Here is a 15,290-nt window from a genome sequence, read left to right on the forward strand (position 1 = left end):
TCGCAATATTTTTTCTTATGCCAACAAAGAAAACCAAGGCAGACCTAACTCTTTGGTCCCATAAAAACCTTCTGTATGTAAAATAAATATACTGAACAATAGGCCCACCCACTTGGGAGCCAGGCCCACCCAATGGGTGGCCAGGCCCAGCCAATCAGAATTGTGTAGTTTTTTTTTTACCACAAAAGACAGAAATACTCCTCAGAACCCTGCCCCCTGTCCCCTCAGACAATCCCGCAGGTGAAGAAGCTGTATGTGGAGGTCATGGGCTGCTGTGGTTACACATGGTCTGTGGTTTTGAGGCTGGTTGGAGATACTACCAAATTCTCTAAAATGACATTGGAGGTGGCTTATGGTAGATAAATAAACATTGAATTCTCTGGCAACAGCTCTGGTGGACATTCCTGCAGTCATCATGACAATTGCATGCTACCTCAAGACTTGAGACCTCTGTGGCATTGTGTTGTGTGACAAAACTGCACATTTTAGAGTGGCCTTTTATTCTCCCCAGCACAAGGTGCACCTGTGTAACGATCATGCTGTTTAATCAGCTTCTTGATATACCACACCTGTCAGGAGGATGGAGTATCTTGACAAAGGCTAAAATGCTCACCAACAGGGATGTAAAGAAATGTGTGCACAACATTTGAGAGAAATAAGCTTTTTGTGCGAATGGAAAATCTCTGGGATCTTTTATTTCAGCTCATGAAACATAGGACCAACAATTTACATGTTGCATTTATGTTTAGGTTCAGCGTAAATGTGACTCCAACATTAGAGCTGTTTTCTTAAATAAGTATCACGATACCCGTATCGTCACAGCCCTAATTCTGACTGAGCCCAGGCAGAGTCTGTTATGAGTCGGAGAGGAGAAAGTGATACTAAAGCTTTTAGTCTTCCTTGTCAACATGTGCTCTCTGGGTGGTAGAATCCTCCAGCTGAGATTCCAGCAAGCGCTTACTATTCCCCTACTACTGTCCTGTCAGTTATACAGTATGCATTACCGTCTACCCAGCAGGCAAAACTGAAATACATTGAAATAACATAATTACAAGCAGAATGACGTCATTTCAACCAGCTGTACTGTAAGCCATATATATGGTCACAGCAATAGATAGCATAAACAAACCTAGACTCTGCTCCGAAAGATCCTCTGATGAATGTCGACAAATCTGAACAAGACTTCTATCTTCCTCATCCTCTGTCTCGACAGAAGCACTAGCCATAATAATAATAGTCCAAAATCCTAATCCTTTTCTTTTGTCCAATTTTATTCTCTTATATAGCAGGGTTTACTCCACTCAATGCTTCGCGCTTAAGACAAAAAACAGCAGTGTGTCCACAGGGTTGGGATGTAGAAACACTAACTATAATCAGTTATGTTACCAGCTAAAATATTGTAATCAGATTACAGATACTTTTAAAAATGTAGATGATTACTTCTTGGATTACATTTAAATTCAGAAAGGATGTTGACAAAAAAATACATTGACATCTTTCTGTTTTCTCAATGACATTCAAATTCAGCATTAAAAAAGGTGCAAGTGTAAGTTTGTTCCACCTGAGCGAGACTGACCACAAGTCAGAGACCACTATGAAGATGGATCCTTTTTGTCTTCTTCTAATGCCTTTTAAGGGGAAAGTAATCCAAAAGTAAGAAAGTAATCTGATTATGTTACTGAGTTTGGGTAATCCAAAAGTTACGTTACTGATTACAACTTTGGTCAGGTAATTAGTAACTATAATGGATTACATTTAGAGTAACCTGTCCAGCTCAGGATACGACCCTGAACCGCAATGCCCACAATGTCATGGGTTAATTAATCTAACAATTAGCTGTGCCACTCTGCGGCCGCTCAAAACACACTCGTGATACCAGTGTACGTGCTGGGCCTCGTTGTGTGGCTCAGGGTTGTTACTGTACTTGTTAACTTGAGGAGGGGTGTCTGAAGTGGCCTCCTCTTCTCATCTCATTTCCTTCATCTGCAATCATCTGAAAACACATTGTTGGACAGGGGAAAGCAATGTAGTGGATGCCCAGGTATTTGCTTGGAGAGGAAGCCACTTTTGACTATTGAGATGCAGCCATGGACCCATTACTGTCACTCTGCACACCTGGACGTGCCTCAATAAAGAGACACAATAGCTAACCCACCTCACCCATTGTCAGGAATGTAGCCACAAAAAGCTTCCAATACAAACAAGCACAAACTAAACTCTAATTACATCGTCAAACGGGCAGGCACGCTATGTTAAATCCATGTTTGGTTCATTTTTTGCTGGTGACAATAATAAAACAAGTAACATTTAGTTTTCTCACACAAAAGTGTATATTTTGGATGAGCTTGGATTCCTTTGAGCACACAGAGTAAAATGTCTGCGGGAATCAGGGCATTTCTCCAGCTGAAATTTGAGAAAACATGATGAATGTGGTATAAGATAGTCCTTTTACAGAAGGACACATTAGAAACCCATATATGACACATCCCCTCTCTTTCTGCTCCCCCTTTCTGACAGTCTATGCTGAATGAAATACTCTTTCTTCGGGAAAAGAGTGGTGCGTTTTTTTGTAAACAGATACCTCTCTCAAATTCTCCCTCTTGTTTTACTCTCCCTTGCTCTCTCCCTTTCTATCCCTCTTTTACATAAAAAAAACAAGTCTGCAATCAGATGCAGCAGTATAAACAGCCACCTCTGTGAGAAGAGGCGGAAAGACCATTTCCATAACAAAAACACTCAGGCAAAACAAATTGCCACTCGAGTCGATTCCCATTGCACTAATTGACCTGGTTGATGAGCATGCTCTTGTTTTATATTTTATTCTTTTTTTCCCCTTTTTCTTCTTCTTCCTCCCTTCCCCACCATCGCTTAACCCTGGACTACACCCCCAACCTCCCCTCCTCCCCCCTTTTATCTAGCTTTAGTACCGCCACAGCATAGGGCGGGAAGGCAATAACATAACAACACTATGGCTTTTTGCTTTGCAGGAGGAAATTAATAACTGTCTTGGTCTTTCCAGCCTCCCTATGTCCGTCTATGCAGAGACAGATCCCCATTGTCTTATTTATTTTTGCGTTGTCCTTCTCCTCCCCTTCTCTCACCTCCTAAGATGGCTCAATGACTACTAATGTCAACTACGTTCATATACAGGCATACAGGCTACTGGTGAATGTGGCAGCGAGCTGGGGGCAGAGGCTTTGGGCTTTGGGTTTAGGTGTGCTGGGGGGCAGGGGGGGGGATCTCTTATTTAAAAGACCCAGGAACAGTCATGGACCCCACCCCCAACCCCACCTAATCCCTCCCAACCCCCCTCTGAAGGATGGCTGCTGGTCCCTGTGGATGAACCAACCCTCTTCCTCTCATCTCCCCCCCCCCCTCTCTCTCTCTCTCTCTCTCTCTCTCTCTCTCTCTCCCACTCCTTCCTCTTCACTCTAACCATCCTGTCCATATGTCTGTGTCCGTCTGTCTGCATCCGGCATCAAAACTGTGTCTGACTGTATGCTCTGTAAAAGCTATTTTATCGACTCACACCAACCCAGTAAGAGACAGTACCACTTGAAACAGACAGACACTGAGCATTATGCAGTGTAGCCAGTCGATATGAACAACAGAAGGAGAATACACCCCATCCATCTCAATCGTTGGTAGTTTTCATATTGTTTATGTCCACAGCCCTCGGGGGAATGACACAGTATCTCACACTGCATTCTGGGGCATTGATTCTGTTTATTTTGCCCTTGACTAGATTATGTTGTGTCACATGGGACATTAAGGCGTAGAGTTAGAACACATCAACTAATTACTGATCCTGATGATGTCACAATGCAGGCGGACTCTGACGCAACCAATCGCCATGAGGCTGGGAGGACTACATTAGCTAGAGATATCCCACCCAGCACCACACTATATATGAATCTGATTTGTAGCATTGATATACAGCACACAGGATAGTCATACAGTATTGTAATAATAATAATAATATGTATTTTATGTAGAGCTTTTCTTTACAAAACAGAATCTCAAAATTGCTTTTAAAAAAAACACAGGAAAAAAAGCACAAAAACAAATCTAATGATCTGGCAGATTCTTGGGAGACTGGCTTCAAGATTGTAGTATTGGGCGCAACTCTATGCTAGCATTCAGACATACCACAGCTAACATAGCTTAAGGTCTTCCATTACAATAACATTGAATGATCAGACAGCTACAGTAACATACCTAGTGGTTTTCCAATCTGTCAGTACATGTGTGGTTTTATCACCCCCTCCCATCTCTCTGTCATTTGTCTGCCATTAGCATGTATGCATCTTCTTGAATATCTATGCATACATGAGAACACACATGTCAAAGCATGCCTTTTTGGATATTAATTTGCCATGATGAAGACAAACAAATTACTTGTGCTTTCCTAATCCTTGTTTTGAGAGAACTGTTTTGTTTCAGATGGAGCACAAACTACCATAACTGTGTACTGTTACAAACCCTAGTCTCTTACTGTAAAAACAATAGACCCCAAAAATACTTTGTATTACTTTGTATTCGATTGTATTGATTCTGCTATTTTTCCCTTGTTTTGTAAAGACCCAGGTTGTGTGTGTGCGAGTGTATGTGAGTGTGTGTATCTGTGTGTAGCTCTTGTCCTAGTTATGTGTGTGTGTGTGCGTCTCTTCGGTGTCTAACTCCCGTCTACCGTGGTTGGTTGGTCAGGTCGTCAGGGGAGACGAGGAGCGGGGAGAAGCTAGAGCTGCAGATGAGCAACATTGGAGCTGACGTGTTGGAGCTGTTGCTGGAGTTTGTCTACACGGGCTCTCTGGTCATAGACTCAGCTAACGCCAAGACACTGCTAGAGGCCGCCAACAAGTTCCAATTCAACACCTTCTGCAAAGTCGGTGTGTCCTTCCTAGGTATGTACCTATGACATACAGTTGACGTCGGAAGTTTACATACACCTTAGCCAAATACATTTAAACTCCGTTTTTCACAATTCCTGACATTTAATCCTCGTAAAAATCCCCTGTCTTAGGTCAGCTAGGATCACCACTTTAATTTAAGAATGTGAAATGTCAGAAAAATAGTAGAGAGAATTATTTATTTCAGCTTTTATTTCTTTCATCACATTCCCAGTGGGTCAGACGTTTACATACACTCAATTAGTATTTGGTAGCATTGCCTTTAAATTGTTTAACTTGGGTCAAACGCTTCGGGTAGCCTTCCACAAGCTTCCCACAATAAGAATTTTGGCCCATTCCTCCTGACAGAGCTGGTGTAACTGAGTCAGGTTTGAAGGCCTCCTTGCTCGCACACACTTTTTCAGTTGTGCCCACAAATTTTCTATAGGATTAAGGTCATTGTCCATTTGGAAGACCCATTTGCGACCAAGCTTTAACTTCCTGACTGATGTCTTGAGATGTTGCTTCAATATATCCAAAATGTTCCTTCCTCATGAAGCCATCTATTTTGTGAAGTGCACCAGTCCCTCCTGCAGCAAAGTACCCCCACAACACGATGCTGCCACCCCTCGTGCTTCACGGTTGGGATGGTGTTCTTTGGCTTGCAATCCTCCCCCTTTTCCCTCCAAACATAACGATGGTCATTATGGCCAAACAGTTCTATTTTTGTTTAAATCAAACCAGAGGACATTTCTCCAAAAAGTACGATCTTTGTCCCATGTGCAGTTGCAAACTGTAGTCAGGCTTTTTTATTGCGGTTTTGGAGCAGTGGCCTCTTCCTCTCTTGGAGACAGAACGCGTCTCCTTCCTGAGCGGTATGATGGCTGCGTGGTCCCATGGTGTTTATACTTGTGTACTATTGTTTGTACAGATGAACATGGTACCTTCAGGCGTTTGGAAATTGCTCCCAAGGATGAACCAGACTTGTGGACTTCTGACTTCACCTGTAGGGTGTGGGGTGTGGGGGGATGTGGGTAAGTAGGTGTCTCGTCACACTAAGCCTAAGTTTCTGTCTTTGGCACATAGTCCCTCGCACCCTTTCTGACAGGAGTCCAAATTTAGCGTAAATTCCCCCCCGAAGTAAAAGAGGGAGACATAATTTTGCTCCCTATCCCGGTTTGTCTCTCGGTCTGTCTCTAGGTCTGTCGCTCTCTCTCTCCTCTCGGCCCTCAGGAGTTGGGAGGCGCCAGGACAAAAGGTCAGGGAACAATTGTCAGTTATATGTCAAATCCTCCAGCGTAAGCTATGATAGAACCCACAGATACTCAGACCGATCGATGCCTACATACGGTGGGGAGGGAGGGAGAGGATATGGGTCTTGGAAAAGGAGGTTGGGGGAGGGGTGTTGGCGGGGAAAGCCCAGGGGTCAACTGAGGAGCAAATGCGTACTCATGGGTTTAGGAGGTCAAGGGACTGGGAGACGGTAAATGTCAGATTATACCTACCATTTAATAGAGATGGTTGGGGAGATGTGGAGAGAGCTCTAAGACAAGGATAGGATGTCTGGCAATGGGATGAAAAAGGTCAGAGCAGTAAAAGGGAGGGGGAAGACAGTGAAAATAAATATCGATTTGTTTTTCACGTTTCGTCCGACGATATGGACTTGTGAAAAACATGGAAACCGTTTGTAGTGTAGTCAGAGACTTCAGCCTGAACATGATTCATGGCATTTGAGCATGTTAGAATAGAGACATAATACTGGTACAGTGTATAACCTTGGAACAAAGACATTGATATCATGTCAGGGATATTGAAGTTCGCAACAAATGTACTGAAGAGATGCGGAAGAAATTAACTTTGGCCATGGTGCATTGAGTTCATCAGATTTTTTTAGTGTGACAAAAACACACCTCAACACACCAGGGTAACTTATTTAACATGTTATTTTGTCCATCATATTAGAACAACTTCAAGTCACAAGAAATAAACCGTGGGAGGATTTACAACCGGCGACTATGGAACCTTCCAGAGCCTGGAATAAAACTCCTTTATTCACTATGTCTGCAATCTGCTCCACTGAGTTTGAGATATTGCACACCATGCAACACGTACACACACATGCCATATAATAACAGATTGATACTGCACAGACTCTCTTAAAATATATATTTTTGTCACATACGCCGAATACAACCTTACAGTGAAATGCTTACTTACAAGCCCTTAACCAACAATGCAGTTCAAGAAATAGAGTTTAAAAAATATTTACTAAATACACTAAAGTAAAATAAAATCTAATCAATCAAAAAGTAACACAGTACATTTAGATAACAATAACGAGGCTATACTGTATACAGGGGGTACCGGTGCCGAGTCAATGTGTGAGGGTACAGGTACAGGTTATTTGAGATCATTTGTAAGGTGACTATGCATAGATAATAAACAGTGAATATTAGCAGTGTTGTTCAGCAGTCTTATGTCTTGGGGGTAGAAGTTGTTAAGAAGCCTTTTTGTCCTAGACTTGGGGATCCGGTACCGCTTGCCGTGCGGTAGCAGAGAGAACAGTCTATGACTTGGGTGACTTGAGTTTTTGACAATTTTTTGGTCCTTCCTCTGACACCGCCTAATATATAGGTCCTGGATGTCAGGATGCTTGGCCCCAGTGGGATGTACTGGGCCGTACGCACTACCCCCTGTAGCACCTTACGGTCAGATGCCGAGCAGTTGCCATACCAGGCAGAGATGCAACTGGTCAGGATGCTCTCGATGGTGCAGCTGTAGAACTTTTTGAGGATATGGGGACCCACGCCAAATCTTTTCAGTCTCCTGAGGAGGAAAAGGTGTTGTCGTGCCCTCTTTACAACTGTCCTGGTGTGTTTGGACCATGATAGTTTGTTGGTGATGTGGACACCAAGGAACTTGAAACTCTAGACCCGCTCCACTTCAGCCCCATCGATGTTAATGGGGGCCTGTTCAGCCCTCCAGCTTCTTTGTCTTGCTCACATTGAGAGAGAGGTTGTTTTCCTGGCATCATACTGCCAGGTCTCTGACCTCCTCACTATAGGCTGCCTCATCGTTGTCGGTGATCAGGCCTACTGGACCACTGTTGTGTCGTCAGCAAACTTAATGATGGTGTTGGAGTCATGCTTGGCCACGTACTGTAGTTGTCGGTGAACAGGGAGTACAGGAGGGGACTAAGCACGCACACCTGAGGGGCCCCAGTGTTGAGGATCAGCATGTCAGATGTGTTGTTGCCTACCCTTACCACTTGGGGGCAGCCCATCAGGAAGTCCATGATCCAGTTGCAGAGGGAGGTGTTTAGTCTCAGGGTCCTTAGCTTAGTGATGAGCTTTGTGGGCATTATGATGTTGAACGCTGAGCTGTAATCAATGAATACATACGGGTTCATCTTGTCCAGGTGGGAAAGGGCAGTGTGGAGTGCTATTGAGATCAAACAAAATCAAATGTTATTTGTCACATGTGCCGAATAACACAGGTGTAGACCTTACAGTGAAATGCTTACTTACAAGCCCTTAACCGACAATGCAGTTTTAAGAAAAATACCCCCCCCCCAAAAAAATCTTTGCGTCATTTGTGGATCTGTTGGGGCAGTATGTGAATTGGAGTGGGTCTAGGGTTTATGGCATGATGGTGTTGATGTGAGCCATGACCAGCCTTTCAAAGCACTTCATGGATACCGACGTGAGTGCTACGGGGCGGTAATCATTTAGGCAGGTTACCTTCGCTTTCTTGGGCACAGAGACTATGGTGGTCTGTTTGAAACATGTAGGTATTACAGACTCGGCCAGGGAGAGGTTGAAAATGTCAGCGAAGACAACTGCCAGTTGGTCCCCGCATTCTCTGGTAATCCATCTAGCCCCTCGGCTTTGTGAATGTTGACCTGTTTTAAAGGTCTTGCTCACATCGGCAACGGAGAACGTGATCATACAGTCGTCCGGAACAGCTGGTTCATTTAGCTCGTCTGGTAGGCTCGTGTAAATGGGTAACTCGCGGTGGTACTTTTACTGAAACGTTGATTAATGTCCTTGTAAAAATAAACTCAAACTCAATAGTTTTCAAGCCCTGACACATCCGACGAGCATCAGAGCCGGTGTAGTAGGATTCAATCTTAGTCCTGTATTGATGCTTTGCCTGTTTGATGGTTCATCTGAGGGCATAGCAGGATTTCTCATAAGCGTCAGATTATTGTCCCGCTCCTTGAAAGCGGCAGCTCTAGCCTTTAGCTCGGTGCGGATGTTGCCTGTAATCCATGGCTTCTGGTTGGGAAATGTACAGTTGAAGTTGGAAGTTTACATACACTTAGGTTGGAGTCATTAAAACTCGTTTTTCAACCACTCCACAAATTTCTTGTTAACAAACTATAGTCTTGGGAAGTCGTTTAGGACATCTACTTTGTGCATGAAACAAGTCATTTTTTCAACAATTGTTTACAGACAGATTATTTCCCTTGTAATTCACTGTATCACATTTCCAGTGGGTCAGAAGTGTACATACACTAAGTTGACTGTGCCTTTAAACAGCTTGGAACATTCCAGAAAATGATGTAATTGCTTTAGAAGCTTCTGATAGGCTAATTGACATCATTTGAGTCAATTGGAGGTGTACCTGTGGATGTATTTCAAGGCCTACCTTTAAACTCAGTGCCTCTTTGCTTGACATCATGGGAAAATCAAAAGAAATCAGCCAAGAACTCGGACAAAAAATTAGAGACCTCCACAAGTCTGGTTCATCCTTGGGATCAATTTCCAAATGCCTGAAGGTACCACGTTCATCTGTACAAACAATAGTACCTAAGTATAAACCCCATGGGACCACGCAGTCGTCATACCGCTCAGGAAGGAGACGCGTTTTGTCTCCTAGAGATGAACGTACTTTGGTGCGAAAAGTGCAAATCAATCCCAGAACAACAGCAAAGGACCTTGTGAAGATGCTGGAGGAAACAGGTACAAAGTATCTCTATCCACAGTAAAACGAGTCCTATATCGACATAACCTGAAAGGCCGCTCAGCAAGGAATAAGCCACTGCTCCAAAACCTCCATTAAAAAAACAGACTACGGTTTGCAACTGCACATGGGGACAAAGATCGTACTTTTTGGAGAAATGTCCTCTGGTTTGATGAAACAAAAATAGAACTGTTTGGCCATAATGACCATTGTTATGTTTGGAGGGAAAAGGGAGAGGCTTGCAAACACCATACCAACCGTGAAGTACGGGGGTGGCAGCATCATGTTGTGGGGGTGCTTTGCTGCAGGAGAGACTGGTGCACTTCACAAAATAGATGGCATCTTGAAGAAGGAAATGTATGTGGATATATTGAAGCAACATCTCAAGACATCTGTCAGGAAGTTAAAGCTTGGTCGCAAATGGGTCTTCCAAATGGACAATGACCCCAAGCATACTTCCGAAGTTGTGGAAAAATGGCTTAAGGACAACGAAGTCAAGGTATTGGAGTGGCCATCACAAAGCCCTGACCTCAAGCCTATAGAAAATTTGTGGACAGAACTGAAAAAGCGTGTGTGATCAAGGAGGCCTTCAAACCTGACTCGGTTAGACCAGCTCTGTCAGGAGGAATGGGCCAAAATTCACCCAACTTATTGTGGGAATAATACTTGAGTGAATGTAAACTTCTGACCCACTGGGAATGTGATGAAAGAAATAAAAGCTGAAATCATTCTCTCTACTATTATTCTGACATTTCACATTCTGAAAATAAAGTGGTGATCCTAACTGACCTAAAACGGGGAATTTTTACTTGGATTAAATGTCAGGAATTGTGAAAAACTGAGTTTAAATGTATTTGGCTGAGGTGTATGTAAACTTCCGACTTCAACTGTACGTACCTTCACTGTGGGGACGACGTCGTCGATGCACTTACTGATGAAGCCGGTGACTGAGTTGGTATACTCCTCAATGCCATTGGATTAATCCCGTAACATATTCCAGTCTGTGCTAGCAAAACAGTCCTGTAGCGTAGCATCCGCGTCACCTTTCTTTAATATTAGACATCGCGCACCAGCAGTTATTGACAAATAGACACACACCCCCGCCCCTCGTCTTACCAGACGTAGCTGCTCTGTTCTGCCGAAACACAGAGAAGCCAGCCAGCTCTATATTATTTGTGTCGTCGTTCAGCCAAGTCTCTGTGAAATATAAGATATTACAGTTTTTAATGTCCCGTTGGTAGGATAGTCTTAATCGTAGTAGATCGTCCAGTTTGTTTTCCAATGATTGCACGTTGGCCAATAATACCGAGGGTAGTGGTGATGTACTCACTTGCCGACGAATTCTCACAAGGCACCCAGACCTCCTGTATTTCCGTCTTTTCTTCACACGAATGATGGGGATTTGGGCCTGGTCTCCGGGAAGCAGTATATCCTTCGCGTCGGACTCATTAAAGAAAAAAATCTTTGTCCAGTTCGAGGTAAGTAATCGTTGTTCTGATGACCAGAAGCTCTTTTCGGTCATAAGAGACGGTAGCAGCAACATTATGTACAAAATGATTTATACAATGCGAAAAAATGCGAAACTAACAAAATAGCACAATTGGTTAGGAGCCTGTAAAATTGCAGCCATCCCCCCCCGGGGCCATCTGAAGACCGACACAAATGAACCTGAATGAATGGTACCTGTGGAATCAATTAAGATCAAACCAAATAAGAATACCAAACACATTTCAACCTTGTTTCATATTGATTAGATATAGAGACAGCTCTGTAAAGGTATTGATTGGTCTAGCTCTAGTTATTATTACACACTCTCACGCCCCCTCAGACTTCTCTCTCTCTCTCAGAAACAGTAAAACCACATCTTCTCAATCAAACACCACATTAACAGACTACAGTTGTATTAGTTTCAGAAGGCTTTGTTTCCCTATTCAGCTTCAACACACTGAGTTAACTTTAGACTTTAACAGACACTTTGTCACATGAACCCTGTTTTTTATTATTATATTTTGGTCTTGTAGTGGTGAGATGCTCCACAACCTTTCCTGGTGAAATCAAATCCAATTTTATTTGTCACATACACATGGTTGGCAGATGTTAATGCGAGTGTAGCGAAATGCTTGTGCTTCTAGTTCCGACAATGCAGTAATATCCAACGAGTAATCTAACCTAACAATTTCACAACAATTACCTTATACACACAAGTGTAAAGGAAGGAATTAGAATATGTACATAAAAAATATATGAATGAGTGATGGTATAGAACGGCATAGGCAAGATGCAGTAGATGGTATAGAGTACAGTATATACATATGAGATGAGTAATGTAGGGTATGTAAACATATAAAAGTGGCATTGTTTAAAGTGGCTAGTGATACATTACATCAAGATGCAGTAGATGGTATAGAGTACAGTATATACATATGAGATGAGTAATGTAGGGTATGTAAACATGAAGTGGCATTGTTTAAAGTGGCTAGTGATACATTTATTACATCAATTTTTCCATTATTAAAGTGTATAGGCAGCATTTACGCGCACCAACAGACACACACACACACACACACACACACACACACACACACACACACACACACACACACACACACACACACACACACACACACACACACACACACACACAGAAAGACTTGTACATGGGTTACTCTTACCCTAACCGTAACCTTAAGCCAAAAAACAAATCTTAACCCTCAACCTAACCCTAAGCCAAAAACCAAATCTTAACCCTAAACCTAACCCTAGCTCCTAACGCTAAAACTAACCCTAGCTCCTAACCCTTAATGTAATTCTAACACTAATTCTGTGTGTTCTCACAAAATGTCCCCAGTTGGTCAAATGTTTGTTTGTTTTCTATTCTTGTGGGGACTTGGCCAGTTAAACACGTCCATACATACAGTGCCTTCAGAAAGTATTCACACCCCTTGACTTTTTCTGCATTTTGTTGTTACATCCTGAATTTAAAATGGATTAAATCTATATTTTTTAGTCACTAGCCTACACACAATACCCCATAATGTCATAGTGAATTTCAAACACAGATTCATCCACGAAGACCAGGGAGGCTTTCCAATTGCTCATAAAGAATGGCACCTATTGGTAGATGGGTAAAAATAAAAACATCTGACTTTGAATATCCCTTTGAAGATGGTGAAGTTATTAATTACACTTTAGATGGTGTGTCAATACACCTAGTCACTACAAAGATACAGGTGTCCTTCCTAACTAAGTTTCCGGAGAGGAAGGAAACCACTCAGATTTCACCATGAGGCCAATGGTGACTTTAAAACAGTTACAGAGTTTAATGGCTGTGATAGAAGAAATCTGAGGATGGATCAACAACATTGTAGTTACTCTACAATACTAACCTAAATGACAGAGTGAAAAGAAGGAAGCCTGTACAGAATACAAATATTCCAAAACATGCATCCTGTTTTTCAACAAGGCTCTAAAGTAATACTGCAAAACATTTGACAAACATTTTTTGTCCTGAATACAAGGTGTTATGTGAGGGGCAAATCCAATACACCACATGACTGAGTACCACCCACCATATTTTCAAGCATAGTGGTGGCTGTATCATGTTATGTGTATGCTTGTCATTGTTAAGGACTGGGGAGTTTCTCAGGATAAAAAAGAAACGGAATGGAGCTAAGCACAGGCACAATCCTAGAGGAAAACCTGGTTCAGTCTGCTTTCCACCAGACACTGGGAGATGAATTTACCTTTCAGCAGGACAATAAGCTAAAACACCAGACCAAATCTACACTGTTGCTTACCAAGAAGAATGTTCATGAGTGACCGTGTTACAGTTTTGACTTAAATCTACTTGAAAATCTATGGCTTGACCTGAAAATGGTTGTCAATACCCCAATTTGTCATTATGGGGTATTGTGTGTAGATGAGTGAGAAAAAAATAATTATTTAATCCATTTTGAATTCAGACTGTAACACAACAAAATGTGGAATAAGTCAAGGGGTATGAATACTTTCTGAAGGCAATGTATACGCGCACACACACACACACACACACACACACACACACACACACACACACACACACACACACACACACACACACACGCACGTGCGCACACACACACACACACACATAGTGCTCTGTGTTTATAGATGGGAGATCTGGTGGTGGTCAGTACCTATGTCTCATTTGATCAGGCCTCTCACTGAGGCCCCCAGTCCAACGATATGGACTTGTGAAAAACATGGAAACCGTTTGTAGTGTAGTCAGAGACTTCAGCCTGAACATGATTCATGACATTTGAGCATGTTAGAATAGAGACATAATACTGGTACAGTGTATAACCTTGGAACAAAGACATTGATATCATGTCAGGGATATTGAAGTTCGCAACAAATGTACTGAAGAGATGCGGAAGAAATTAACTTTGGCCATGGTGCATTGAGTTCATCAGATTTTTTTAGTGTGACAAAAACACCTCAACACACCAGGGTAACTTATTTAACATGTTATTTTGTCCATCATATTAGAACAACTTCAAGTCACAAGAAATAAACCGTGGGAGGATTTACAACCGGCGACTATGGAACCTTCCAGAGCCTGGAATAAAACTCCTTTATTCACTATGTCTGCAATCTGCTCCACTGAGTTTATGAGATATTGCACACCATGCAGCACACACACACATACACCTTATAATAACAGATGGATACTGCACAGACTCTCCTCACACCCACACAAATGAACCTGAATGAATGGTACCTGTGGAATCAATTAAGATAAAAACCAAATAAGAATACCAAACACATTTCAACCTTGTTTCATATTGATTAGATATAGACACAGCTCTGTAAAGGTATTAATTGGTCTAGCTGTAGTTATTATTACACACTCTCACGCCCCCTCAGACTTCTCTCTCTCAGAAACAGTAAAAGCACATCTGCTCAAACACCACATTAACAGACTACACTTGTATTCATTTCAGAAGGCTTTGTTTTCCTATTCAGCTTCAACACACTGAGTTAACTTAAGACTTTAACAGACACTTTGTCACATGAACCCTGTTTTTTATTATTATATTTTGGTCTTGTAATAGTGAGATTCTAAATTACCTTTCCTCTTAATATTTGTATAGGCAGCTGGTACACCACACACACACACACACACACACACACACACACACACACACACACACACACACACACACACACACACATAGTGCTCTGTGCTTATAGATGGGAGATCTGGTGGTAGTCAGTACCTATGTCTCATTTGATCAGGCCTCACACTGTGGGCCCCAGCCCAGGGCGTGTGTGTGTGTGTGTGTGTGTGTGTGTGTGTGTGTGTGTGTGTGTGTGTGTGTGTGTGTGTGTGTGTGTGTGTGTGTGTGTGTGTGTGTGAGAGAGAGAGAAACGTCTTTACCTGCAGTACTAATCCCT

General features: G+C 42.4%; 1 protein-coding gene across 1 annotated transcript in view; it reads left to right on the forward strand.

Annotated features, from left to right (window-relative positions):
* The window catches only part of LOC106571749 (kelch-like protein 29), a 327,789-nt gene that overhangs the window by 231,817 nt on the left and 80,682 nt on the right, over positions 1 to 15,290 (forward strand). The window contains exon 7 of the mRNA XM_014145167.3: positions 4,708 to 4,904. Coding sequence (XP_014000642.3) covers positions 4,708 to 4,904 — 197 coding nt within the window. The remainder of the gene's footprint in view (positions 1 to 4,707; positions 4,905 to 15,290) is intronic.

The sequence above is a fragment of the Salmo salar genome, chromosome 15 (assembly GCF_965601325.2).
Source record: "Salmo salar chromosome 15, fSalSal1, whole genome shotgun sequence".
Lineage (NCBI taxonomy): Eukaryota > Metazoa > Chordata > Actinopteri > Salmoniformes > Salmonidae > Salmo > Salmo salar.